The sequence below is a fragment of the Schistocerca cancellata genome, chromosome 3, assembly GCF_023864275.1.
Source record: "Schistocerca cancellata isolate TAMUIC-IGC-003103 chromosome 3, iqSchCanc2.1, whole genome shotgun sequence".
In the NCBI taxonomy this organism is placed as follows: Eukaryota; Metazoa; Arthropoda; class Insecta; order Orthoptera; family Acrididae; genus Schistocerca; species Schistocerca cancellata.
The window spans coordinates 10,471,162-10,498,140 of record NC_064628.1 but is presented as its reverse complement, the minus strand read 5'-3'; the positions used below and the strand labels follow the sequence as shown (position 1 = coordinate 10,498,140).

At 42.4% G+C, this 26,979-nt stretch overlaps 1 protein-coding gene across 3 annotated transcripts in view; it reads left to right on the top strand.

The window, feature by feature from the left end:
• Window positions 1–26,979, top strand: part of LOC126176780 (uncharacterized) — a 102,082-nt gene that overhangs the window by 49,315 nt on the left and 25,788 nt on the right. For all 3 annotated transcript variants that reach the window (XM_049923948.1, XM_049923950.1, XM_049923951.1), the window contains one exon: window positions 15,574–15,728. In XM_049923948.1, coding sequence (XP_049779905.1) covers window positions 15,574–15,728 — 155 coding nt within the window. The remainder of the gene's footprint in view (window positions 1–15,573; window positions 15,729–26,979) is intronic.

The following is a 26,979-nucleotide window of genomic DNA, read 5'->3' as shown; positions in this document are numbered from 1 at the left end:
AGCACTTTCATTTGGTAAGTCACATCATCTTTGTTTTTAGGTATATATATATATATATATATATATATATCACTCAATCTTACATTCAGCATCTATAAACATCTTCTCTTTGGTATTTTGTAATTAATGAATTAATTAGTTAATATTTCATTATTCCATATGTTACGGATAAATTGCCCTTTTCCGTTTCTCAACCTTCATTTATCAGTTAAACATAAGCAACAAATCGGCAATATAATTTTCTTGAGAGATAACTCGCTCTGTATCATGTTGTATCAAATGGAAATGCCGTGTAGCTAGGGCCTCCCATCGGGTAGACCGTTCACCTGGTGCAAGTCTTTTGAGTTTTTTATTTGTTAATTTATAAGACAATGTTCCTTCATCATAAAAGAAATTCCTTTACATAATGATTTCCATCATACACGTGACTTAGTAATTAACTTTCCCAGAATACTGGAATTCAAATTCGTCTTTCTATAATTCTCCTTTAAATAAATAAATTTCTTTTCATGATTTTAAACATGGCTGTGGCAACAACTGTTAAAATTCTTCACAATAAAGGATGACAGCCAAAAACAGTTGCAGTCTCCTGCAACTGTTTTTGGCTGTCATCCTTTATTGTGATAAATTTCTTTTGATACTTCAAATAAGAAATCAGATATATATAATTCATGTATTATCAAAATATAATATTAAATCTATTTTTGGGGTAAATAAAAAATCGTGTTTCATGCTGTAATGCAATATTAATTTTCTTTTTCTTTCAGTAGTTCATAAGTTTTGACCTTTCATAAAAATAAAAAATTGGTTGCTTCTGCCACAGGCGTTTTACTTTTTAAACATTGAAGGGGAAGAAAGAAAATAACTATGCACTTCAAACATTGGCATATCATTACTAGTAAATATCCCAAATAACTGCTTATAAATAGTGGTTGATATTTGAAGCAGACTATTCTTTAAGTGGTAAATAATGCTGTTCCTTGATTCATAATGGAATGAGCATGAAAGAACTGTAGTAGAGGAGGCGAATGATTGAGTTTGGTTTATTGGGAATATTTTAGGAAAGTGTGGGTCATCCCTAAAGGAGACAGTGTATAGAATGCTAGTGTGAGTCATTATAGGGTACTGCTCGAGTGTTTGGGAGTTTGCCAGGTTACTTTGAATGAAAACATCGAAGCGTTTCAGAGGCGAAGATTTCTTATTGATAGGTTTTAACGAAGCACAATTACTATGGAGATGCTGTCGAAACTCAAATGGGATCCCTGCAGAGAAAGCAATGTTCTTTCAGAGGAACACTTGAGAAAGTTTAGAGCGCCTGGGTTGGAAGCTGAAGGCAGAACGAATCTACTGCCGCCAACGTACATTTCATGGTCCACAAAGGTAAACGAGAAAAATTAGGGCTTTCACAAAGACATATAGACAGCTTATATTTCCCTCATTATATTTATACACGAAACAGGAAAGGAAATGCCTACTACTGGTACAAGGTATCCTCCACCATGCACCATGTGGTGGCTTGCAGAGTGTATATGTAGATGTTCAACCATGAGAAATTTTGAGAACCTTCGAGAAATGAAAAATAATGAATAACAAGACATTGTTGATGGTTGGGTTTGAACTGGGAACCCACAGCATGCCACTGACACTAACCACTTGGTCACACTGCATGCAGCACAGCTCACAGCAGTATCAGTGTTAAAAGTAACCATTTGTCTCTTCTCTCCTAAACTTAGAGAAACCAGAAAACCAAAAACTATATTAACACTTTGACTGCTGTGGAAGAGTTAACTTGCCATGCTCTGCTGGTCTCCATTGCGTTGAAACTCGGCCTCTGGCTTTTCTTTGATGTCAATTGACGATGTCAGTTGACATGTTTATGCACTTGTTTCACTGATCCTCTCACCGCTGTGTATGAGTTGGTGTGACTGTTTGCCGGATAGAAAAACCAAGAAGTTGAATGAAGTGATATATTATTCTGGTTTCTGTTTTAAATAAAATTTTGACACGTTACCTACATTTCATACACAGAAATGTTTGAGCTAAAATCACATGCAAAGTTTGTGCAATGCATTTTTACCTCTTGCAACTCTTCACAATTTTGTGCTGTGCTTTACCTAATTTGATGCAGCACAGTAAATAATATGAATAATGAAAAGAGATGTCAGTTATCGAGTGAAGGTAACAGACTGTAGGAAGCGCAAACATCAAATTTTTACACTGAGTAGGTTTCTTAAAACTGGGTGAGTAGTTTGTAGCAGCCAGAATGCTGTCTCTTTGAACAGACAGGAACATAAGGCAAGCAGTACGATGACAAACACTCACTCAGCGCAGGATGCAGAGAGCACAACTGTAACTTTCAAAGAGTTAATTGGAACTCAACTACTGAAAACAGCAAGATGCATCCAATTTGTGTCAAAGATAATTACTTTCCTGCTACCAGTTTCATTACCATACTGTGCCACCACATACACCCAGTAAGAACTATAAAAAGCAAAGGAAGAGCTTGAATTGCAATGTTTAACAATGCTTGATTTCACTTTATGGTAGTCCGCTGGTTCTCTGCAGTAGCCAGTTTTGATGCTGTGACACTCCTTAGAATCCATGACGCATACTCGAGCATTTTTCTGTTAAGATAAGTTGGGATCTTCCTCCTCTCCTAAAAAAACTACTATGACATTGTAATAACATTTACACATTAATTCACAGTAAATTTTAAAAAATCACAATTCGTGTAATTTAGTCAACAGAAATTTCATTTGCAGTCAGCCTAATTTTGATGTATATATAAGGTTGTGTTACATCTTTCTTACATGATGCTTTATTCTCAATTTGGCCTGTCATAAATCCTTCTGTGGACTAGATTTGGGATGCAGTGCCTGTTTGTGAAGGGTGTAGTAAGATCTTCAGCTCCAGGTGTCTGCCAGCTGCCTCTCCTCAATCCTCCTTCCCACTCCGTGCCTCTTTCTCTGCACCAAAGTTTTCAGTCTTGTGTATTTGTCTGTTGAAGCCTTTACTATTCAGTGCACTGTTACCGTTACAGATAAATTATTTATATTCTGCAAGAACTTTTCATTACCAAAATTCGTCACAAAGACTGTGTGCTAATGGACCAGAGTGTTTTATCAGCTCTTGAGATATGTTTAGTAAAAAAGTTAAAAAGAAAAGAGAGAGAGAGAGAGAGAGAGAGAGAGAGAGAGATCTTACACAGTATTCTATGTCTAATTTATAGAACTGGTTCTACACAAAAATCATTCTTAAAAGACTGAAGGGGTGACATCTTTAGCCTAAAACTGAAAAAAGATTTCCTTGGTATATGAACATCAAAACATAATGTGTAGGAGAATAAATATGTATTCAACCAGGAGATACAAAACCCAGGTGGCACTTGTTATGGAGTACCTGAAATTCTCAGAGAGTTACATTTTACCTGGAAAAATCAGGGAAATCTCGGGGAATTTCAGCCATTTCATAAAATATCAGGGAATGCTGTGTTTTTTTAACCCAGCATTGAATTTAATTTTGTTTAGTTTTATAAATCACAAATTTAAAAAAAAAATTAATCTTCCAGAGGGTGTTAATTATAGGAATATGCACATAAAGTATCGATGTTTAAAAATTGTGCTCAAGCTGCTGGTAATGGCCAGTATATCTCAGCCGAGAGGAAACAAAAGTCGTTATTGTGAGATGCCCGCTCCTTTCCTCTTATGACACTATCTTGCTCCCCATATCTGGAATTCTTGTGTTTCTTTTCCAAGTTTGAATAGCCACCCTGCAAAACTGAAAAATTTTCCGAACAGTTATAGTGACATTTGCAGCTTTGAGAGATATTAAATGGACAACTGGCGCCACACTCCCTGCATATGGCGAATTGTGAAGTTTTTATGTAAATCATGACCAGATAAACACAGTGCTGGACACGATAAAACAATGGAAAAACCATGTGTCTTAAATGGGGAAAATGAGAATAGTTTCATAATTGTAATTTTATCATGAACCTTAGATAGCCAACTAATGAAATAAATAAATATTCAGGCACTTCCAGAGTGCTTGTCAGAAACACTCTGATTTTCTTAACTGTATTTTGCCCCAGTCATACTACTACTATAACTATTGTAATATAAATGGGAGTAAAAATGGTTTGTTCATGTTCTGTGGTAACATAATTAATGCTCAACTTTCTTTGTAAAGAAAATTCTTATGAAGAAAATAAAAATACTTGTGCTCATACATCAGTAGTTAGCTGGAAATCTTTGAGGCTCTAAATAATTTCGTGGAAGGTGTAACTTCTTTTGCAGTGGAAATGTAAAACTGTGTCTCTACATATACATTCAGGTCCATTGGCGATTTTTCACATCTAAGTGCTCATGTTCATTAAGTGTGTGGGGTGTGGTGTTTTTTTTTTTTTTACACTATCATTATCAAGTAGAAAACCTATTTTACTTATCTATTGTTAGAGGAAAGCACTGATGAAATAGGCAGTATGTTATTTTAAATCTTTGTCTTGCATTACCAGTAACAAATTAAGCTACTGTATTTCGAGATATGACACAGCAAACATTTGTCTCCTAGTAACTAAGCTCATCACAGCACTTTACTATCTGACATGTCAAACAGTTGTCTTGATTGATGTGCCACGTGTACAAATTCTGTGGCCAAATTAATTTATTACATGGAATGCAAGACATGACATAACCTCGTGCCCATTTCATATGCTGCTGTAAGATATAGTTAATGCTTTCCTTTAGCAACATTATGTGAAATAGGATTTGCACTACGTAGCAATGTTTTAATTATCAAAACTCATAGAGAATAAAATCAAAATGCTTGTGACTGTAACGACAGAATCATGAAAAGTTGCCAAGGATAAAAAGAAAAGAAGGAAGGAAAAATCATCTAAGCATGAATATTAGTTGTAAGCCTTGTAACTTAAGTTGATGCACACAGTGCATGCTGTTTTTATCCCCCATTAAGATGTCACAAGTACTGGGAAACTGCACTGATTTCACACTCACTGGTTATGAATTGAACATAAAAAGCGATACAAATCGTGTCATCTATGAGCAAATGGCCACAAACACTCTACATAGAGACCCTCAAACGCCAAGCAAGGTAGAGTTGGAGTTAAAGAGTTCCAGCAGATGACAGCAGCCTGCAATGAATGAGCCTGCAGCAGATATATGTAAGGGAGCATTGGACTCGATTAACTTTTTGCACAAAAAGAAGGGCTTGAAAAAGCTTGCCTGTATGTACCACTGGTCTTAGGTTACTGCTTTACAGCATAACATTTGCTATGTCTTTGTGTCACTTTTGTTGTGACAAGCACTTGAGCCTAAGGGTTCGATTGAAACAATAGGATTTGGCATCCATAGCTTGAAATCAGTAGTATCATATGTTACTGCGTCTTGACAAAAGGATCAATTGCTATTCACCATATAGCAGAGCAGGGTGTATACAACCCGGGAGATCCGGGAAAAACCGAGGAATTTTTCCATCCGGGAGAAAACCGGGAATTGTTTAGAATTCCGGGAATTTTTCATTGTTTTAGTTTTCAGTTAAATTTATGTGATTTTGACTGGTAAGAACCAATACTCTAACAAAGGATATTACTGTATCCCGCTAGTGCAGAATAATACTGCAGCAACAAAACACGAACAGGAGAAAAAGAATGAAAGAAAATAAAAAATAAAGTTGCAGAGGAAATGCGCTGTGTACAACAACAAAACAGTGCTCATACAAGCGTCTGCCAACAGCGAAGTGTGTCAAAGGCTTAAGGAAGACTATGCAATGCTTTGTAACAACAAATTGCCTCCGATGAGTGTGACGTGACAACTTTTTAAATTAGATGCATTTGAGCAGTTGCAGGCGGGCACTTGCGCATGTGCAGTTGAGTCGCGTATGAGTAGTATCTTCTCCCGCTTCTTGTTACAGATGTGTGGCTGGGCGCCACTATTTAATATTGCCCCGGTTCGGAAATTGGTAAATCTGGGGCTGATGCACAGAGTAGTCTGAGTTGTGGTGGGGCGGTGGGTCGTCTCCACGTGACTTGTGTTTAAGTTTAGTGATTTTGTTGTTTCCTCTTCGTTTATTGCTCTCACGTTAAATGATAACAAAACGGATTTTTGTGGCCAGGAGCTATCAAATGAATTAAAATACGTTCACATAATTACGGAAGGCTAAAATATGTTAATAGTTTCATATTTTATTTCCACCTTGACAGTCGCGGGAAAACATTGTGAATGGTGATTTGAAAAGCGTTACATTCAAAACAGATTTCCTTTTATGCAAGATGAATTATGTGTGAGAATATATGAAGAATTTCTTAAATCACAAAGCGTTTGACTCTCATTTAAAAATCAACTCTTTGAGAATGAACATTTAGAAGTATTTTGAGCCCAGAAGATGAGACATTTGCGTTGTCATTAAAAATTTCACTGGCACATATGTATGTGTATCTTAAAGTGCAACACTCGCAAAAAAGATCAACATTATATGTGGAAGCTTAGCTTCTCTTTCAACTTATTAATCTTCGAGACCAATATTATACGTGAATGCTATGAATATTAATTTAAGCCATTAACTTTTCTTATTTGTGCATTCGCGTTACTTAAGAGTGATCTTGCTGTTGGCTGACTACATCATGTGTCCTATTGCTGTCATCAGCTGGCGAGATCATGTGAACGAGCTATGACGCTTACAAAAGTGCATCGCAATCTCAATTTCAATGCTTCGGAAAGTGACATGCGTTATTTGGTGGAATTCAAATTTATACCTTCGTAATACGAAAATATGCAGCGAACATGTTGCTGCACATCAAAGGTCTTTCAAAATATGTTTATGTTTTTCCACTTGAGTTTCGTTATCTAAAGTGCTGGGAAATTCTACGTCGGTATATAAAACCATAAACATTCAAAGGATTGATGACTTTTATAGTGCTGAGGAAGAGTAAACAGTCACTTAACACGGATAAAGGGTATTTTCATCCGGGAGAAAGTGTATTTTTAACCGGGAAATCTGGGAAAAACCCGGGAATTTTTTTTTTTTCTTTGTCCACGTATACACCCGTGGAGGTATTGAGTCGCAGACGGGAACAATGAAAACACTGCTAAACAAGTAATCATTCGGTCAAAAGGCCTTCTTTTGACTTAGATGGGAGGTGGTGGTGTTTATGTTGTCTGTGTCAACTGCGGAGGGCACCAATCGCCTTGCTCACCAGACTACAGGATTCTCCAGAAAGAAAGAAAATCATGGAGTACAAGACCCTGGATTGACTGACCTCCACTGAGGTTAACAGAAAATTTGAACGCCTGCATCCTGTATGTATGACATCGTATTATGCCACCGCTTCAACAGTTCTGGTACCATCAGCTCCATCAACCCCAGTCACCTCTCAGAGCCGGAAGACTACACTTGCCTCCTTAATGGTGGGGCATTTCCCTCCATGTTGCTCCCGCACCACCTACTTACCATCGGGGACATCTGTCCCCACTTCTAAGCCGGAGAAACGTAATTCTTCTTCGGCTTCTCTCACTAGGAAGGGGTCCCTTGGGTCATTCCCTTCCCAGGTTTCTGCTAGTAGGAAAGATGACACCCACCAGTGGCTGAAGAGCCCAAAAGCAGCTGGTCACAGGGCTTCACGCTCATCCTCAGTCCCTAAGTGAAGTCCTCCCAGCTAGGGAAACCTAAGGAGCAGTGAGAGAAATCCAAAAAGAAGACCCCTAAGACCAAGGAAATAGCAGTGGCACCCACACCACCGCTACCTACAAACTCCGCATCTGAGGATTGGGTGGAGATTCTGGCGTCCGCCAGACCCTACGACACAATGGACATAGACTGCTCAGGCAATAAGTCGGTGGCAGCAGGTGACTCTGAGGTGTAAACTGCCGCATTAAATGTTCCATGACTTCCCAGTCTCACGATGACGTCATCTTTCAGTGGAATTGCGGCGGTTTTTTCCATCGCCTGTCTGAGCTACGGCAACTGTTAAGCTTTACACCTGCTATCTGCATTACTCTCCAGGAAACCTGGTTCCTGGCAATGTGGACCCCTGCCCTGCGTGGCTATAAGGGATATTACAGGAACCATAGTGACTATAATCGAGTGTCAGGTGGCGTTTGCGTTTATGTCCTAAACTCAGTCTGTAGGGACACTGTGCCCCTTCAAACCCCTCTTGAAGCTGTGGCTGTCAGAATAAGGACGACACAGGAATAACTGTATGCAATGTATATCTTCCTCCAGATGTTGCAATACCCCTAAATGTATTAGTTGCACTGATTGATCAACTCCCTAAACCTTTCCTACTTTTGGGAGATTTTAACTCCTATAACACCTTGTGGTGTGGTACTGTGCTTACCGGCCGAGGCAGAGATGTTGAAACTTTACTGTCTCAATTCGGCCTCTGCCTTTTAAATACTGGGGCTGCCACACATTTCAGTGTGGTTCTTGGTAGTTACTCGGCCATTGATTTATCAATTTGCAGCCCAGGACTTTGCCCATCTATCCACTGGAGAGCACATGACGACCTGTGTTGTAGTGACCACTTCCCCATCTTCCTGTCACTGCCCTGGCATCAAGCCCATGGACGCCTGCCCAGATGGGCTTTAAACAAGGCTGACTGGGAATCTTTCACCTCTTCTGTCACCGTTGAATCTCCCCCACATGGTAACATCAATGTGATGGTTGATCAGATGACTACAACAATTGTTTCTGCAGCAGAAAACGTGATCCCTCACTCTTTAGGGAGCCCCCGGTATAAGGCAGTCCCTTGGTGGTGGCTGGAAGTCGCTGAAGCAATTAAGGAGCATTGGTGAGCTCTACAGCGGCACCCTTCCCTGGTGCACCTCATAGCCTTTAAATGACTCTGTGCCCGCATTCGCCAACTTATCAAATGACGGTAGCAGGAGTGAAGAGATACGTCTCGACCATTGGGTGCCATATGTCACCTTCCCAAGTCTGAGCAAAGATCAAACATCTTTTCGGGTACCAGACCCCAACAGTTGTCCCTGGCGTTACCATCAATGGTGTGCTATGTACCAATGTAAACGTGGCTGCGCACTTTGCTTGAGCTTCTGCGTCGGAGAATTATCCCCCAGCCTTTTTGCACTCTCAAATAGTGGCTGGAAGCCAAAGTCCTCTCATTCACTACACGCCACAGTGAATCCTTTAATGCCCCATTTACAGAGTGGGAGCTCCTCAGTGCCCTTGCACGTTGCCCCGACACAGCTCCTGGGCCTGATCAGATCCACAGCCAGATGATTAAACATCTCTCATCTGACTACAAGCAACATATCCTCGTCATCTTCAACTGTATCTGGTGCGATGGCGTCTTTCCATCGCAATAGCGGGAGAGCACCATCATTGCGGTGCTCAAACCCGGTAAAAACCCGATTGATGTAGACCCATCAGTCTCAACAACATTCTTTGTATGCTGCCGGAACGTATGGTGCGTCAGCGGTTGGGTTGGGTCCTGGAGTCACGTGGCCTACTGGCTCCATGTCAGGGTGGCTTCCACCAGGGTCGCTCTACCACTGATTATATTGTGTCCCTCAAGTCTGCCATCCGAACAGCCTTTACCAGACGCCAACACCTTGTTGCCGTCTTTTTTTGACTTATGTAAAGCATACAACACGACCTGGCGACATCATATCCTTGCCACATTGTACGAGTGGGGTCTCCGGGGCTCGCTTCCGATTTTTATCCAGAACTTCCTGTCGCTCCATAATTTCCATCTCAGAGTTGGTGATTCCCATAGTTCCATCCATATCCAGGAGAGTGGAGTTTCGCAGGGATCTGCACTGAGTGCCTCTATATTTTTAGTGGCCATTAACAGTCTAGCAGCAGCTGTCAGGCCCTCCATCTCACGTTCGCTGTATGCAGATGACTTCTCCAATTCGTATTGCTGCTCCAGTACTGGTGTTGCTGAGCGTTGCCTACAGGGAGCCATCCACAAGGCGCAGTCATAGGCTCCTTCCCGTGGCTTCCAGTTTTCCGCCGTGAAGACGTGTGTCACGCATTCCTGTCGGTGTCGTACCGTTCATCCGGAACCAGCACTTTACCTTAATGACGATCCACTCACTGTAGTGGAGACATTTTGATTCTGAGGTCTGGTTTTTGATGCTCGTTTGACACGGCTTCCTCATCTTCGTCAGCTTAAACGGAAGTGTTGGCAGTACCTCAATGCCCTCCGCTGCCTGAGCAACACCATTTGGGGTGCAGATCGCTCCACGCTGCTGCAACTCTACAGAGCCGTTGTTCAATCCCGCCGTGACTATGGGAGTGTGATTTATGGTTCGGCGGCGCCCTCAGCATTGCGTTTACTCGACCCATTGCACCATTGCTGAGTTCGACTAGCGAGAGGAGCTTTTAGGGCGAGTCAAGTGACAAGTGTACTGGTAGAGGCTGGAGTCTGAATTGAAGATCAGACGTGCACAACTGCTTGCCATTTACATTGGACACATTCATAGCTCTCCTGAACGTCCTAATTACCATCTTCTTTTCGCAACCACGGCAGTTCACCTCCTGCATAGGTGGCCCAGGTCAGGGCTAACAATTGCAGTTCGTGTGCGATTGCTTCTGTCTTGAACTAGAGTCCTTCCCTTCACCACCTCTTCTCAGGGTCCACTCACATACACATCCGTTGTGTAGCTGTAGGCTGAAGCTTCGCCTGGACCTTTCGCATGGCCCTTAGGACTCTGTTAACCCTGTCGCTCTCCGCTGTCACTTCCTCTTGATTGTTGATGTGTTCCGGGGCTCTTAAGTGGTTTACACCGATGGCTTGATATCTGATGGTAATGTTGGCTTCACCTTTGTCCACAGAGGCCATATTGAACAGCATCCCATGCCCGATGGCTGCAGTGTATTCACTGCAGAGCTGGTGACCATATCTCATGTACTTCAGTATATCCGTTCATGCTCCGAGGAATCGTTTCTTCTGTGTACTGACTCCTTGAGCGGCCTACAAGCTATCGACCAGTGCTTCCCTTGCCATCCTTTGGTAGTGTCCATACAGGAGTTCATCTATGCCCTTGGCTGGTCCCATTGTTCAGTCGTGTGTGTGTGTGTGTGTGTGTGTGTGCGCGCGCGCGTGTGGACCCCAGGACTTACCAAACAATAGCGCTGGCAGGTCGATAGACACACAAACATACACACAAAATTCAAGCTTTCGCAACAAACGGTTGCTTCGTCAGGAAAGAGGGAAGGAGAGGGAAAGACAAAAGGATGTGGGTTTTAAGGGAGAGGGTAAGGAGTCATTCCAATCCCAGGAGCGGAAAGACTTACCTTAGGGGGAAGAAAGGACAGGTATACACTCGCACACACACACACATATCCATCCGCACATACACAGACACAAGCAGACATTTGTAAAGGCAAAGAGTTTGGGCAAAGATGTCAGTCGAGGCGGAAGTACAGAGGCAAAGATGTTGTTGAAAGACAGGTGAGGTATGAGCGGCGGCAAATTGAAATTAGAAATTAGCGGAGATTGAGGCCTGGCGGATAGCGAGAAGAGAGGATTTGCTGAAGGGCAAGTTCCCATCTCCGGAGTTCTGACAGGTTGGTGTTAGTGGGAAGTATCCAGATAACCCGGACGGTGTAACACTGTGCCAAGATCTGCTGGCCGTGCACCAAGGCATGTTTAGCCACGGGGTGATCCTCATTACCAACAAACACTGTCTGCCTGTGTCCATTCATGCGAATGGACAGTTTGTTGCTGGTCATTCCCACATGGAAGGCTTCACAGTGTAGGCAGGTCAGTTGGTAAATCACGTGGGTGCTTTCACACGTGGCTCTGCCTTTGATTGTGTACGCCTTCCGGGTTACACGACTGGAGTAGGTGGTGGTGGGAGGATGCATGGGACAGGTTTTACACCGGGGGCGGTTACAAGGGTAGGAGCCAGAGGGTAGGGAAGGTGGTTTGGGGATTTCATAGGGATGAACTAAGAGGTTACGAAGGTTAGGTGGACGGCGGAAAGACACTCTTGGTGGAGTGGGGAGGATTTCATGAAGGATGGATCTCATTTCAGGGCAGGATTTGAGGAAGTCGTATCCCTGCTGGAGAGCCACATTCAGAGTCTGATCCAGTCCCGGAAAGTATCCTGTCACAAGTGGGGCACTTTTGGGGTTCTTCTGTGGGAGGTTCTGGGTTTGAGGAGATGAGGAAGTGGCTCTGGTTATTTGCTTCTGTACCAGGTCGGGAGGGTAGTTGCGGGATGCGAAAGCTGTTTTCAGGTTGTTGGTGTAATGGTTCAAGGATTCCGGACTGGAGCAGATTCGTTTGCCACGAAGACCTAGGCTGTAGGGAAGGGACCGTTTGATGGGTGGCAGCTGTCATAATGGAGGTACTGTTGCTTGTTGGTGGGTTTGATGTGGACGGACGTGTGAAGCTGGCCATTGGACAGGTGGAGGTCAACGTCAAGGAAAGTGGCATGGGATTTAGAGTAGGACCAGGTGAATCTGATGGAACCAAAGGAGTTGAGGTTGGAGAGGAAATTCTGGAGTTCTTCTTCACTGTGAGTCCAGATCATGAAAATGTCATCAATAAATCTGTACCAAACTTTGGGTTGGCAGGCCTGGGTAACCAAGAAGGCTTCCTCTAAGCGACCCATGAATAGGTTGGCGTACGAGGGGGCCATCCTGGTACCCATGGCTGTTCCCTTTAATTGTTGGTATGTCTGGCCTTCGAAAGTGAAGAAGTTGTGGGTCAGGATGAAGCTGGCTAAGGTAATGAGGAAAGAGGTTTTAGGTAGGGTGGCAGGTGATCGGCGTGAAAGGAAGTGCTCCATCGCAGCGAGGCCCTGGACATGCGAAATATTTGTGTATATGGAAGTGGCATCAATGGTTACAAGGATGGTTTCTGGGGGTAACAGACTGGGTAGGGATTCCAGGCGTTCGAGAAAGTGGTTGGTGTCTTTGATGAAGGATGGGAGACTGCATGTAATGGGTTGAAGGTGTTGATCTACGTAGGCAGAGATGCGTTCTGTGGGGGCTTGGTAACCAGCTACAAAGGGGCGGCCGGGATGATTGGGTTTGTGAATTTTAGGAAGAAGGTAGGGGTGCGGGGTGTTGGTGGGGTCAGGAGGTTGATGGAGTCAGGTGAAAGGTTTTGTAGGGGGCCTAAGGTTCTGAGGATTCCTTGAAGCTCCGCCTGGACATCAGGAATGGGATTATCTTGGCAAACTTTGTAAGTAGTGTTGTCTGAAAGCTGACGCAGTCCCTCAGCCACATACTCCCGACGATCAAGTACCACGGTCGTGGAACCCTTGTCTGCTGGAAGAATGACGATGGATCGGTCAGCCTTCAGATCACGGATAGCCTGGGCTTCAGCAGTGGTGATGTTGGGAGTAGGATTAAGGTTTTTTATGAAGGATTGAGAGTCAAGGCTGGAAGTCAGAAATTCCTGGAAGGTTTGGAGAGGGTGATTTTGAGGAAGAGGAGGTGGGTCCCGCTGTGACAGAGGACGGAACTGTTCCAGGCAGGGTTCAATTTGGATAGTGTCTTGGGGAGTTGGATCATTAGGAGTAGGATTAGGTCATTTTTCTTCATGGCAAAGTGATATTTCCAGCAGAGAGTACGGGTGTAGGACAGTAAATCTTTGACGAGGGCTGTTTGGTTGAATCTGGGAGTGGGGCGGCTGAAGGTGAGGCCTTTGGATAGGACAGAGGTTTCGGATTGGGAGAGAGGTTTGGAGGAAAGGTTAACTACTGAATTAGGGTGTTGTGGTTCCAGATTGTGTTGATTGGAATTTTGAGGTTTTGGAGGGAGTGGAGCTGGAAGTGGGAGATTGAGTAGATGGGAGAGACTGGGTTTGTGTGCAATGAGAGGAGGTTGAGGTTTACTGGAAAGGTTGTGAAGGGTGAGTGAGTTGCCTTTCCGGAGGTGGGAAACCAGGAGATTGGATAGTTTTTTAAGGTGGAGGGTGGCATGCTGTTCTAATTTGTGGTTGGCCTGTAGGAGGATGCTCTGAACAGCCGGTGTGGATGTGGGAGAGGAAGGATTGAGGACTTTTATTAAGGATAGGAGTTGACGGGTGTGTTCATTGGCTGAGTTGATGTGTAGGTGAAGGAGAAAAACTATCCAACCTCCTGGTTTCCCACCTTTGGAAAGGCAACTCACTCAAACATTCAGGTTTGGATGTTACGTGCAACATTATTGTTGATCTTCTTGTATTGTTGTACATTAATAAGTATTTTTATTAATTAATTGTTGACTATGTTATTATTGTGACATCATTGTAAGTGAATGAAAATACATTTAAGATTTGTGTTCCGGAAGAGTATTCATGGTTGATAAATGTAGAACCACAATTCTATTCATCTTAAACCTTTCACTGCTGTGTGCTGCTACACCATTCCTCAGGAGCTGTGGATGTGTCTATGTGTGTGATTTTAAAATTCATTCACTGTAGTGTATGGACTAAAATCAACCATACACAAAGTTTCTGCAATGCATTTTTCTCTCAGCAAAATCTTTAAAATCATGTGCAGTGTTGTACTTAATTTGATGCAGTGCAGTAACTATGGCTTACAATGAAACAAAATTCAGTTCTTTGACGAGTGAAGATATCACACTGTAAGAAGTGCAAAAATCAAATTTCTTCCACCGAAAAATTGGGTGGTAAATACTTCATATTGGCTGAAATACCATCCCTCAGTTCAGCCACAGTGTTTGGTTAGCAGTACAGTCGTAACATAAGCTGCTCTCAGCATGGAATGCAGAGAGCACATCTGCAGTAGTGAAAGTGTTAAGGTCTAGAACCATGAAATGTGCGAGAAATATCACAGTGTATTGTAGTCAGTAAAGTGGACATGGGCTGTGTCATTTTGGGTTTGCTCCTCAAGCTGTGTGGTGTGGTTCTGTACCAGTGGGATTTTAATGTGTACCAAGGCTGCACATATGTACCTGCAAACAAACAAAAACATAACCGCATATCTTTGTTTTCAGGGTGGTAAAATTGGATGACTGCCCCTCATATATCACTATCCTTAGTAGGAAACTATCCAATAGAGTAAAATGTTACTACACCTGATGTGGTCAAAGGAAGACAATCATAAGACATTGTTTCTGTGTAGAATAAATTAAACAGTGTAAATAGGCACCAACAGAGATTGATCAGCAGTGGCACAAGTTTTGAAACATGATCAGTAATTTAAAAAATTCTAAGTTGTTATTACTATATTCATTCAAAGTGCTGGCATACACCTGTGTTCCATATGTCAATTTGTTGTGGAAACATGTCTTGCTTCTCGTGTTAACTGAGGTGGTTTAGTCTTCTCGGATCATTTTGCGTACCTTCTTAATGCACTGTTAGGGCAGTCGTTTGTCTCTTGTCTTACATAATTTTAGTTGTTGTAACATGAAATATTATGCATTGCTTGTGGTAGATAAAACCCCATGTTACTGTAGATGAACGGTGTATGAAATATAGGATTACTTGGACATCTGATATTTAAGTGTGCCCATGGACCTCTTTGGCACCATATCATTTCTCTGCTTGTGAGTTGCTCCCTGTCCTCATTACTTGTTTGTTATTGCCCTCCTATAATTTCCACTGTTGTAATAGGTATTATGTTCTCTTCACAGAAATGCATCAAACTAAATTATACCAAGAGTACTATAAAAGAAATTGAAACGAGCCCTGAATGGATGTGCTTTGTTTGTAATTATCGTTCGTTGTGGGAACACCGTGCAGTTTGTCGTGCAGCGATTACATACGAATCCTCAGACCATGTCTCTTTGTAAGTTGCCATTTATAATATTTTACTTCTGTAATTTTTATTCTGATTGCTAAATTAACTCTGTAACTGCTGAGCAGAGCCAACTTTGTGTGTGTGTGTGTGTGTGTGTGTGTGTGTGTGTGTGCGCGCGCGCGTGCGTGCGTGCGCGCGCACACGTGTGTGTGCCTGCGATGGGACATTTTATTGTATTACCAAAAGTATTTCGCCCATTTTATTACACTGTACGCATAGTGGAGACAGTAAGACGTTTAGCTCTCATTATAATTTTACACTGTCGTGTCAAGTTTCACTGCTGCCACAGAATGATGAGTGGTTGTAACCACCAGTGTCAGGAAAATTCAGGAGCCAGGTTGACATGTGTAGGTTGTTGATATGCTAAGAATGAAATTGATTTAGGGCTCACCGTGACATTTGTTTGTTGTTGCAGTGACCTAACCGTGTCATAGCACTTGGCTGTTCAGCATCTAGGGGAAGGTTGGTGTTTCATGATCGCAGGGTGAAGGAAAATTTATTTGGGAATGCAGGGAAGAAATAAGGCATTGGTGGCGGCAAGCCAGACGAGTCAAGCAACAGCCTGCTGTGAGACGTGGAACGGGAAGGCACTTTTAGTCCAAGAAATCGACATCAGAAACGAATCAAGCATATGCTGTAGGATTCTCTGCAAGTTAGCTGAATGTAGAAAAATCTAAGTTAATGCAGATGAATAGGTAAAACAAACCTGTAATGTTGTACATGGCGGTCATGACATGTAAGTGGGCATCCAGGGCTGCCTTTAAATGACAGAACAGAAAATTGGGTGGAAGAAAGAGAATATATTTTGATGTGTGGTATACAAGGGGCATGCCTAGGGTTGGAAGTTGACAGGTTTAGGCCACTGTGGGAGATTGAACAACTAATTGAAATTGGCAATTGAAGGGGAGGCGGTTCATGTTGATCGATGTCAGTGGCCAGTCGTGGAACACAGAGTCATAGCTGTACCTCCTATGAGGATGTCTGTTCTGCTTGAAGTGCAAATCATAAGAGAGAGAAGAAACTGTGTTCTGCACTGCAGAATCTTCATGCGTCCACACACGTGACCTGTATCTCGTGCACACTTTCTGCTAAAACCGATGGCGTGAATTTGCTAGTGATATCAGCAGAGGGCTGAGGGCATCTCTTGTTAGTAGCTTTAACGGGACAGAACTACCTCAGTTCTGACAGGCAGGCGGCTTTGTCACATCGGCATAGCAGAAGTTGCTCTGGGAGTTGACTGGGCCTATGAAATAAAGTTTTTTTAAACCAATTCCCTAAAATATTCCTTGACTGGCTGCCACCATGTACATTTCTTCCCCCTTCCATAGGAGTGGTGAATCACATTTTCACAAAAGGATGTAAGTTACTCCCCGGAAAGACAGTTTGCCCTAGTAGGGGCCTTAATGCTATAGGAGGGATCTGTTAAATATTTCATTTAGTGTAAGTGGGAGGGGACTTACACCTTGTCAAGTTTATCAAATTTCATGAGTTAAGAAAATAGTAAAATATTAACTGTTCAGATTTTGTGCAGAAATACAGTAACTTCTGGAATAATTGAAATCATTGTTATCCAGATCATCAGATCTTACGATAAATGAAGTAAAAATTGTGCCAGAGAGTTTCACAAAAGAGGAGTGAACTATTATGGTTTCTGTTAGCTTGAGGGAAAAAAATGTATTATTAATTTGCAGTAGCAGTGCTAAAGTCATTGCCATAGAAAGTAGATGCTGGCTGAACTGAATCAGCACTGATTGTGCAGTGGTTTCCAGGCGTTGTTTGTATTGTCTGGCAAATATTCATCTTGTTGCTACATAGTGGAACTAATACAAAATAAAAATCGCAACATCGACATAACAAAATACAGTGGAAAATCCAAAATTATAAAAAAAAAAAAAAAACCTAATTCTAGATAATCAAAATATTTGGCTAAAAACATAATAAATCAGCTTACTGCAGAACATTAACACCTGTCTTGGGTTAGAATTATATTAAGTACATTTGAAAAACAGTGATAACCTAAGTAAAATCTTGCTACTTTTTCTGACTATATTTTTGCAGTTACTAGTTGCACAGATTCCACAGGTTACAAAATACACTCCTGGAAATTGAAATAAGAACACCGTGAATTCATTGTCCCAGGAAGGGGAAACTTTATTGACACATTCCTGGGGTCAGATACATCACATGATCACACTGACAGAACCACAGGCACATAGACACAGGCAACAGAGCATGCACAATGTCGGCACTAGTACAGTGTATATCCACCTTTCGCAGCAATGCAGGCTGCTATTCTCCCATGGAGACGATCGTAGAGATGCTGGATGTAGTCCTGTGGAACGGCTTGCCATGCCATTTCCACCTGGCGCCTCAGTTGGACCAGCGTTCGTGCTGGACGTGCAGACCGCGTGAGACGACGCTTCATCCAGTCCCAAACATGCTCAATGGGGGACAGATCCGGAGATCTTGCTGGCCAGGGTAGTTGGCTTACACCTTCTAGAGCACGTTGGGTGGCACGGGATACATGCGGACGTGCATTGTCCTGTTGGAACAGCAAGTTCCCTTGCCGGTCTAGGAATGGTAGAACGATGGGTTCGATGACGGTTTGGATGTACCGTGCACTATGCAGTGTCCCCTCGATGATCACCAGTGGTGTACGGCCAGTGTAGGAGATTGCTCCCCACACCATGATGCTGGGTGTTGGCCCTGTGTGCCTCGGTCGTATGCAGTCCTGATTGTGGCGCTCACCTGCACGGCGCCAAACACGCATACGACCATCATTGGCACCAAGGCAGAAGCGACTCTCATCGCTGAAGACGACACGTCTCCATTCGTCCCTCCATTCACGCCTGTCGCGACACCACTGGAGGCGGGCTGCACGATGTTGGGGCGTGAGCGGAAGACGGCCTAACGGTGTGCGGGACCGTAGCCCTGCTTCATGGAGACGGTTGCGAATGGTTCTCGCCGATACCCCAGGAGCAACAGTGTCCCTAATTTGCTGGGAAGTGGCGGTGCGGTCCCCTACGGCACTGCGTAGGATCCTACGGTCTTGGCGTGCATCCGTGCGTCGCTGCGGTCCGGTCCCAGGTCGACGGGCACGTGCACCTTCCGCCGACCACTGGCGACAACATCGATGTACTGTGGAGACCTCACGCCCCACGTGTTGAGCAATTCGGCGGTACGTCCACCCGGCCTCCCGCATGCCCACTATACGCCCTCGCTCAAAGTCCGTCAACTGCACATATGGTTCACGTCCACGCTGTCGCGGCATGCTACCAGTGTTAAAGACTGCGATGGAGCTCCGTATGCCACGGCAAACTGGCTGACACTGACGGCGGCGGTGCACAAATGCTGCACAGCTAGCGCCATTCGACGGCCAACACCGCGGTTCCTGGTGTTTCCGCTGTGCCGTGCATGTGATCATTGCTTGTACAGCCCTCTCGCAGTGTCCGGAGCAAGTATGGTGGGTCTTGACACACCGGTGTCAATGTGTTCTTTTTTCCATTTCCAGGAGTGTATTAACGCAGTTATAGTTACAAGTGGAATTCAGTTAGGAAGACCGATAGATGATGAACCATAAAACATAAAGACATTTAACCACATTAACCCATGTTAATATACAAGTACAGAACTTTTCTTATACCCATAAAATACTGGAATTATGGATGAAATCAGGGGATAGCAAAGGCTACACATCAAAACCCATGAATTTTTAATATTAACATTCTACCTACTTAATTTAAAATACCTTAAATTACTTCATAGAGCAATCGTCCTACATGATGTCCTACAAACATGATGTACTAGAATACTTACAGTAACAGACAAAGACAGTGAAATATTACACCTACGTCAAACTTACTCAGTAATTTAATCAAAACTGGGTAGCTGTAATCAACATTTCTCGTAAGTTAGTGCTCAAGATCCCACAATATTGTCCGATTGCCAAATGAGTATCTGGTATGACCTCAGATATTTGTGGGGTGAATGCACGTAGTATAACGGCTTGCTAGTCATAATACAGTTTTGACATATACTCATTAATTGTAGAAACTGCATGAACTTTTAAATGGTTATCCATGGTGTATATGACCTGGGACAACCGGGAGATCCGGGAATAGCCCGGGAATTTTTTCATCCGGGAGAAAACCGGGAAGAACCCGGGAATTTCTTAGAATTCCAGAAATTTTTCGGTGTTTTAGATTTCTGATAAATTTTTGTAATTTTACTGGGATGAACCGATACTCTAACAAAGGATAATACTTTAGCCCGCTACTGCAGAATAATATTCAACAATAAAATATAAACGAGAGAAAAAACGAAGCTAACTTTAATTACAAAGGAAATGCGCCATATACAGCAATGACACACACTGCTCATGCAAGCGTCTGCCAACAACAAAATGTGTCAAAGGTTTTAGGAAGACTGCGGAATGCTTCATAACAACAAATTGCCTCCGATGAGTGTAAAGTCGCAACTGTTTACATTAGATTCGTTTTAGCAGTTACAAGCGGACTCCTGCACAGTCGCAATTGAGTCGCGTTTGAATAGTAGATTCTCCCACTTCTGGCTACAGGAATATGGCCGTTAGCTGAGCAAGCAGTCGCAACCAGCAGCTAGATGCTACTGGGAAAAGGTGGTGCCAGATTCGTATTCTTGAGGGAAAAAAAACTTGTTTCACAAAGCGCCTAGCATCCAGCGCATGTTGGCCTATCGACTATTCATATGATTTTGAAACGCATCCCTGTTGGTTTTTGGACATTTTTTGAACACATTTTAAGTTGATTTCTGAATGAATCATAAGTTGATTTTTGAATGCATGCATAGTGTACGTAATTTTTCTATCAGGAGAATACTTGTCGCATCTAGAAATAAACTTTCCGTAGACAGAAGAGGATGGGGCTATACGAGCTGAGCGGAGTAAAGCCAAACAGCTGAATACCAATCACTGTCTGATTATGTGGTTAATTGGGTTTGCGAATGATCAGCATTGTTATAATTACTAGCGAAATCCATAGATTCAGACTCCAGAATGGAAATAAAGGACTAACAGGAATAACAGGTGAGAAAGATTACGTATTATCTTCTCGGTGTACCCAAGAAAATGAAACTGACAAAATTTGTGGCTAGATTGCTACACTAGTAAGGACCAGTTGTACAGTCCCCGGCTAGCAGCAGCGTAAGTTATATTCTGGAAGTAACGCGGAAAAAAGGTTGTATGAACACGTAATAACGCCTAACCGGAGAATAATCGCGGGATAACTAAACCTGTGATTCCGGCAGGGTTAGTGAAGTCAATCGGCGAACAAATTTTGAAAATGTGAGGAATAGCTACAGCATTGGTGGTGGTTGTTTGTTAGAACGAGGAAGGAGAAGAAACTGGGACATCACACAAATTATGGAAGAATAAGACAATTCCAAATTTATATAAAAATGTCGTAATACAGCTTTTCGATCTCATGCTTGAGAAACTGGTGCGTATGAATGAAATGTGAAACTATTTCCTAACATAAAATTATTTGCTTGTAGTAGCCCTAACAGGCATTTGATATTGGTACTTCGTGAATTATATTCTGTCATGTTATAAAAATGGCCATCTGTGCCAAAACAGTCTCGTTTATTTGGTGTGTGTTACAGAGTTGCTGCAATATTAGAGAGGCCTATTTTGTTTTATCTAGCAGACAGTGACAAAATAGACGTAATCAGATCGAGAAACCACACCAGTCTTGGGTATTATTTGTATTAAGAGCTTTTTCAGTATTAAATAACGACATTTCGATTTTTCATGTAGCAAAATGTTTGACGATCTTTGATGAGGTAATAGATTCTTTTGCAGAAAGGAAGGCACGCCATGTAAAGCTGTAGCAAGATCAGAGAGAAAAAAAATCCTAGGATCTAAGGATTGAAGAAATGTGTAATTTCTCTTGTGTCTTATCTTTATTGGTTTTATGTATCCTATATTTAACTTTTGTCACATAAAACGGCAAGTTATTTGCTAATACGCAATAAAGAATGCAAATTTTCTGAAGAGTTCTTTTTCTCCTGATTAGAAATAATCCAATCCGCTATTAAGTGCTAGATTTTTTTAAAGAGGGGCAGGCTGTCAAACCGGCCGACTGGGAGCAGGAGAGGCACCACAGGACATTTCAATTTTCACTGTCCTGAACATAGTTTGATGGCATCCGTTACAAAATATACACGTTTCAATTCCACAGAGGGAAATACAGTGATGTGCGATAAAAGAATGCTGTATGAAGAGGCGTGGCACTGCACTTCGGCACACTTAAGAACAAATAACATGTCTTACATTTCCTCGAACAAATATGTTTAATGCTTCAGACTTTTCAGAAAGATGTGCGCTACAAGTTGAACATATTTTTGAAAATTCGATTTTTTTTGGTGTTGACCTGTTTAGCAAATATCGTAGATCTGGGGCTGATGCGCAGAGCATTATGAATTATAGTGGGTAGTCACCACGTGACCGGTGTTTAAATTTAGTGATTTTGCTGTTTCCCCTTCGTTTACTCTCATGTCAAATGAAAGCAAAACGGATATCTGTGGCCAGGACCTATCAAGTGAATTAAAATACATTCACATAATTATGGAAGGGTAAAATATGTTATTAGTTTCAGATTTTATTTTATTTCCACCTTTCTGACAGTCAAGCATTAGTTGCCTTGCAGAACAATGCATTTCAAGTGCATGTTTTCATCTTCTAGCACGTATGGCATTTTGCCATAATAAAGAACCAACCATGATGTAATACAGTTCTGGTGCTCCAAGAAAATTTACATCCCGAAAACCACACTGAAAAGCTTAATATCAGGTCCAGGTCTACTTCATTGGGAATCTGAACATACAAATGTGCACTTTAAGTATGCACTTTAAATGTGCACATTTAAGTATGGTTCACGAAATTCCGATGCTCTTGGAGTATCCTCTGATGTCTTGTTTCTTTTATGACATAATTTATTATCTTTCAATGTTTTATATGTACATACATACGGGCTTCCTACATCATGGTAGCTGCACAAGCGCGGTGTCACCTGTTACCTGTGCTCTCAGGCAACTGCTGAAACGAATCTATTTCTAACAAGTCGCAGGAAAAGATTGTGAATGGTCGTTTGAAAGGCGTTATTTTCAAAGTAAATAACCTTTTATGCAAGTTGAACTATGTGCGAGAATGTAGCATGAATTTCTTAAATCACAGAGCGTTTGACTCTCATATAAAAATCAACTCTCTGATGATCCATTTAGAAGAATTTCGAACCGTGAAGATCAGACATTTATGTCACTATTAAAAATTTCACTGGCACATTTGTGTGATATACCTATCTTAAAGTGTAATACGCGCAAAAAAGATCACCATTGTATGCAAAAGGTTAGCTTCTCTTGCAGCTTATTAATCTTAGAGACCAATATTATATGTGAACGCTTTGCGCTTTGTTTTTCTTGTAGCAACACTATGTTTACTAATTTAAACTATTAACTTTCCCTGTTTGTGTGTTCGTGCTACGTAACAGTGATGTTGCTGTTGGCTGACTACATCACGTGTCCCATGCTCTGAATATCTGCTGTCATCAGCTGGCAAGACCACGTGACATGAGCTATAACTGGCTTACAGAAGCGCATCTCCATCTTGATTTCAATGATTCGGAAAGTAACATGCGGTGTTTGGTGGAATTCCAATGTATACTTTCGTAATACGAAAATACGCAGTGTACATGTTGTTGCACATCAAAGATATTTCCAAAACGTTTCTTTTTCCCTGAGTTTCGTTTTCTAAAGTGCCGGGAAATTCAATGCCCGTGTATAAAATCATAACCATTCAAAGGATTGATAAGTTTCGCAGGGAAAATATGTCACTTAACACGGAAAAAGTGTTTTTTCATCCGGGAGAAAGTGTATTTTTAACCGGGAAAAATCTGGGAATTTTTTTCCTTGTCCACGTATACACCCTGGTATTGCTCAAGTGTTGGGATGCATACTAGGGCAGATTAAAGGAAGACACTGAAGCAGTTCAAAGGTGGTCTGTTAGATTTGTTACTGGTAGGTACTGCCACGAACATACATTACATATAAGGAACGTGAAGACAAGGTACAAGAAAATGGGGATCATATGAAGGCATAAAGACAGTCATTTTTCCCTTGCTCTATTTGTGAGTAGGAACAGGAAAGGAAATGACTAGTAGTGGTGGAGGGTACCCTCCGCCACAAACCGTATGGTGGCTTGCGCAGTGTGTAGATGTAGATGTTACCAATGGCTTACATAGATTAATCAGTGTCATTGAAAGCTGCTTGTGCAAATAAAATTCAGGAAAAAAAGATATTAATATTTTGCAAGGCTTTCTGTTGAATCCTCAACATCCACATTAAAATCTCCGGAATGTTGAAATAATGGTTTTGCAGGGAGATATTAGTACACAGGTCACTCCTGTTGCAGTACGCAGCATGAATATGCAACAACATACTGGCTGTGAGTGTACACACTTAGCATATTATGCTTCACCTCTTAATTTTGGTGGTGATGCTACTAATGTTAAATGCTGGACAATACTTGTAATTCAGCTGGAAGACGCAAATGTATGTGTTTCCAGATTATGTTCCCTTGATTACATCTGTTTTGTAATGGGAGACTTTAAAATGTTATCTGTATTGCCAATAGTGAGACATGAAAATATTTAAGCTGTCTGCATGGGGAAGCACAAAAGTAGATAAAAAGGTTGTGTGAGTATCGTAGAGTTAGGTGTGCGTGTTTCAGTAGTTAGATTGAAAGTGAAAGGGTACCCTGTAAGGAGTGGAGATAATTTGGTTTGATCCCATTTCGACATGTCCTATAGAATTCGTACTGTTTGTATAGCAGCCCATTAACAGATAGTTCATGTTGTTAGAAGTGTCTGAAGTTTAATGGAGCAACATAATTAAGTCTTAAGAGTACTTCCAGCCATCAACTTAGCTGGATCTCAGCCAAACTCGATATATTTGGACCACTTTGTCACATTTGATCTCTAAATTCTGCCTTGTTTCCTCCTCCTCCTCTTCACCACCACCACCACCACCACCACCACCATTACCATTACCATTTCCCAACTCCAGTTTCACAGTTGTACAAGTGCTCAACCTCTCCTCTTGGCTACATTGGTCTTTTGTTCCTGGACATCTTCCCACCGGAATCTTTCCTCCTCCAGGTCTAATTTCACTTTATCTGTCCAGCATTTTCTGTACCTTTCACATAGTCTTTTGTCTTGCTTTCAAAATGTTTTGTGTCTGATCTTTTCTCATCCATTCTCATAACGTGTCCATACCACTGCATCATGCATTTCTTTGTTGCACTAATAATAGGGACTTTGATCCCAGTTACATTGCTGTTTGCCTCATTTTTTTTATCTTGTTATTTCTAGTAATTCGGTTTGTAGTTTTTATACCTGTAGAGCAGTATCTTCCATGACAGACACCAATTGAAGAAGGGCTATCACCCCCTCTCTGACCAAATCCACAAACTACCACCACCTTAAACCTCGACAACAATCAGTTGCTGAAGGATGTACGAACTTTGGGTTATAAGACAACGTGTTCATCTTCAATTCCAGAAACCCATTCTGACATTTCCCAACTGGAGATAAAACCCCACAATGAAAAGAAGAAAAGAAGAAACCAGAGGGAAAGATGGACCTGATAATCTCATTGGACCTGGATTCCCAATGTCACTTAATAGAAATGACACCGATTGACAACAATCCCTCGCAACAGGTGATATCAGTAGATACTGAATTGTAATATAAAGTTTCCCTGCTATTCCTTGATGCTAGGAGATATTGGGGTAGTGTGGTCATTTCAGTATCTTTAATTCCCAGGTGTCCTTTTTGATCACCTCTCTCACTAAATGATTTTCTGAGATTTCAACATGGCTTGAGGTCCAGAGAAATAAAATCAACCCTCTGATCTTTTGTAACTCAGGAAAGAGTCGCGAATGAACGAATACAAAAAAGAAAGTCACGAATGGATGTATATCAGTGGGTGTAAGGGATAGCAGTGAGCTATAGCTTGTAAACTATTCAAAGAATCACTGTAAATTAGTCTGAACAGATACAGATGTGTTGAAGAGCCCATGTAAAGACTTCTTGTTCTGCACTGAAGACACTACATTCTGTGATTAGGAATTATTGTTCACTGTCACCGGTTTGTGTCAAGACGCAGACCATCTGCACATCACCTACATAGATAATTTTCGAACTTGGGACTTTATTCACAACCAATCAAAGTAGTCATGACAGAGTAGATTGGTCTGTGTATCTTTTGGACTGAGGGATAAGTCTAGATGAAGTTGTGTGCTACGGATATTCCAATGTGCTTGTGAGAATTATCATGTAAAATACTTAAGGTTTCCCACCTTCGGCCACTCCCGCTGGAGGTTCGAGTCCTCCCTCGGGCATGGGTGTGTGTGTTATTCTTAGCATAAGTTAGTTTAAGTAGTGTGTAAGTCTAGGGACCGATGACCTAAGCAGTGTGGTCCCTTAGGAATACACACACACACACACACACACACACACACACACACACACATTTGCCCCGCCCCACATCACCTCACCTCACCCATCCCCAACCCCACCCCCATCTCCACCCCCAACTCCACCTCCACCCCCACTTCCACCAACTGCCAGAAATGCCTTAAATGATGGTGAATTGGAACTACACTCCTGGAAATGGAAAAAAGAACACATTGACACCGGTGTGTCAGACCCACCATACTTGCTCCTGCCACTGAGAGAGGGCTGTACAAGCAATGATCACACGCACGGCACAGCGGACACACCAGGAACCGCGGTGTTGGCCGTCGAATGGCGCTAGCTGCGCAGCATTTGTGCACCGCCGCCGTCAGTGTCAGCCAGTTTGCCGTGGCATACGGAGCTCCATCGCAGTCTTTAACACTGGTAGCATGCCGCGACAGCGTGGACATGAACCGTATGTGCAGTTGACGGACTTTGAGCGAGGGCGTATAGTGGGCATGCGGGAGGCCGGGTGGACGTACCGCTGAATTGCTCAACACGTGGGGCGTGAGGTCTCCACAGTACATCGATGTTGTCGCCAGTGGTCGGCGGAAGGTGCACGTGCCCGTCGACCTGGGACCGGACCGCAGCGACGCACGGATGCACGCCAAGACCGTAGGATCCTACGCAGTGCCGTAGGGGACCGCACCGCCACTTCCCAGCAAATTAGGGACACTGTTGCTCCTGGGGTA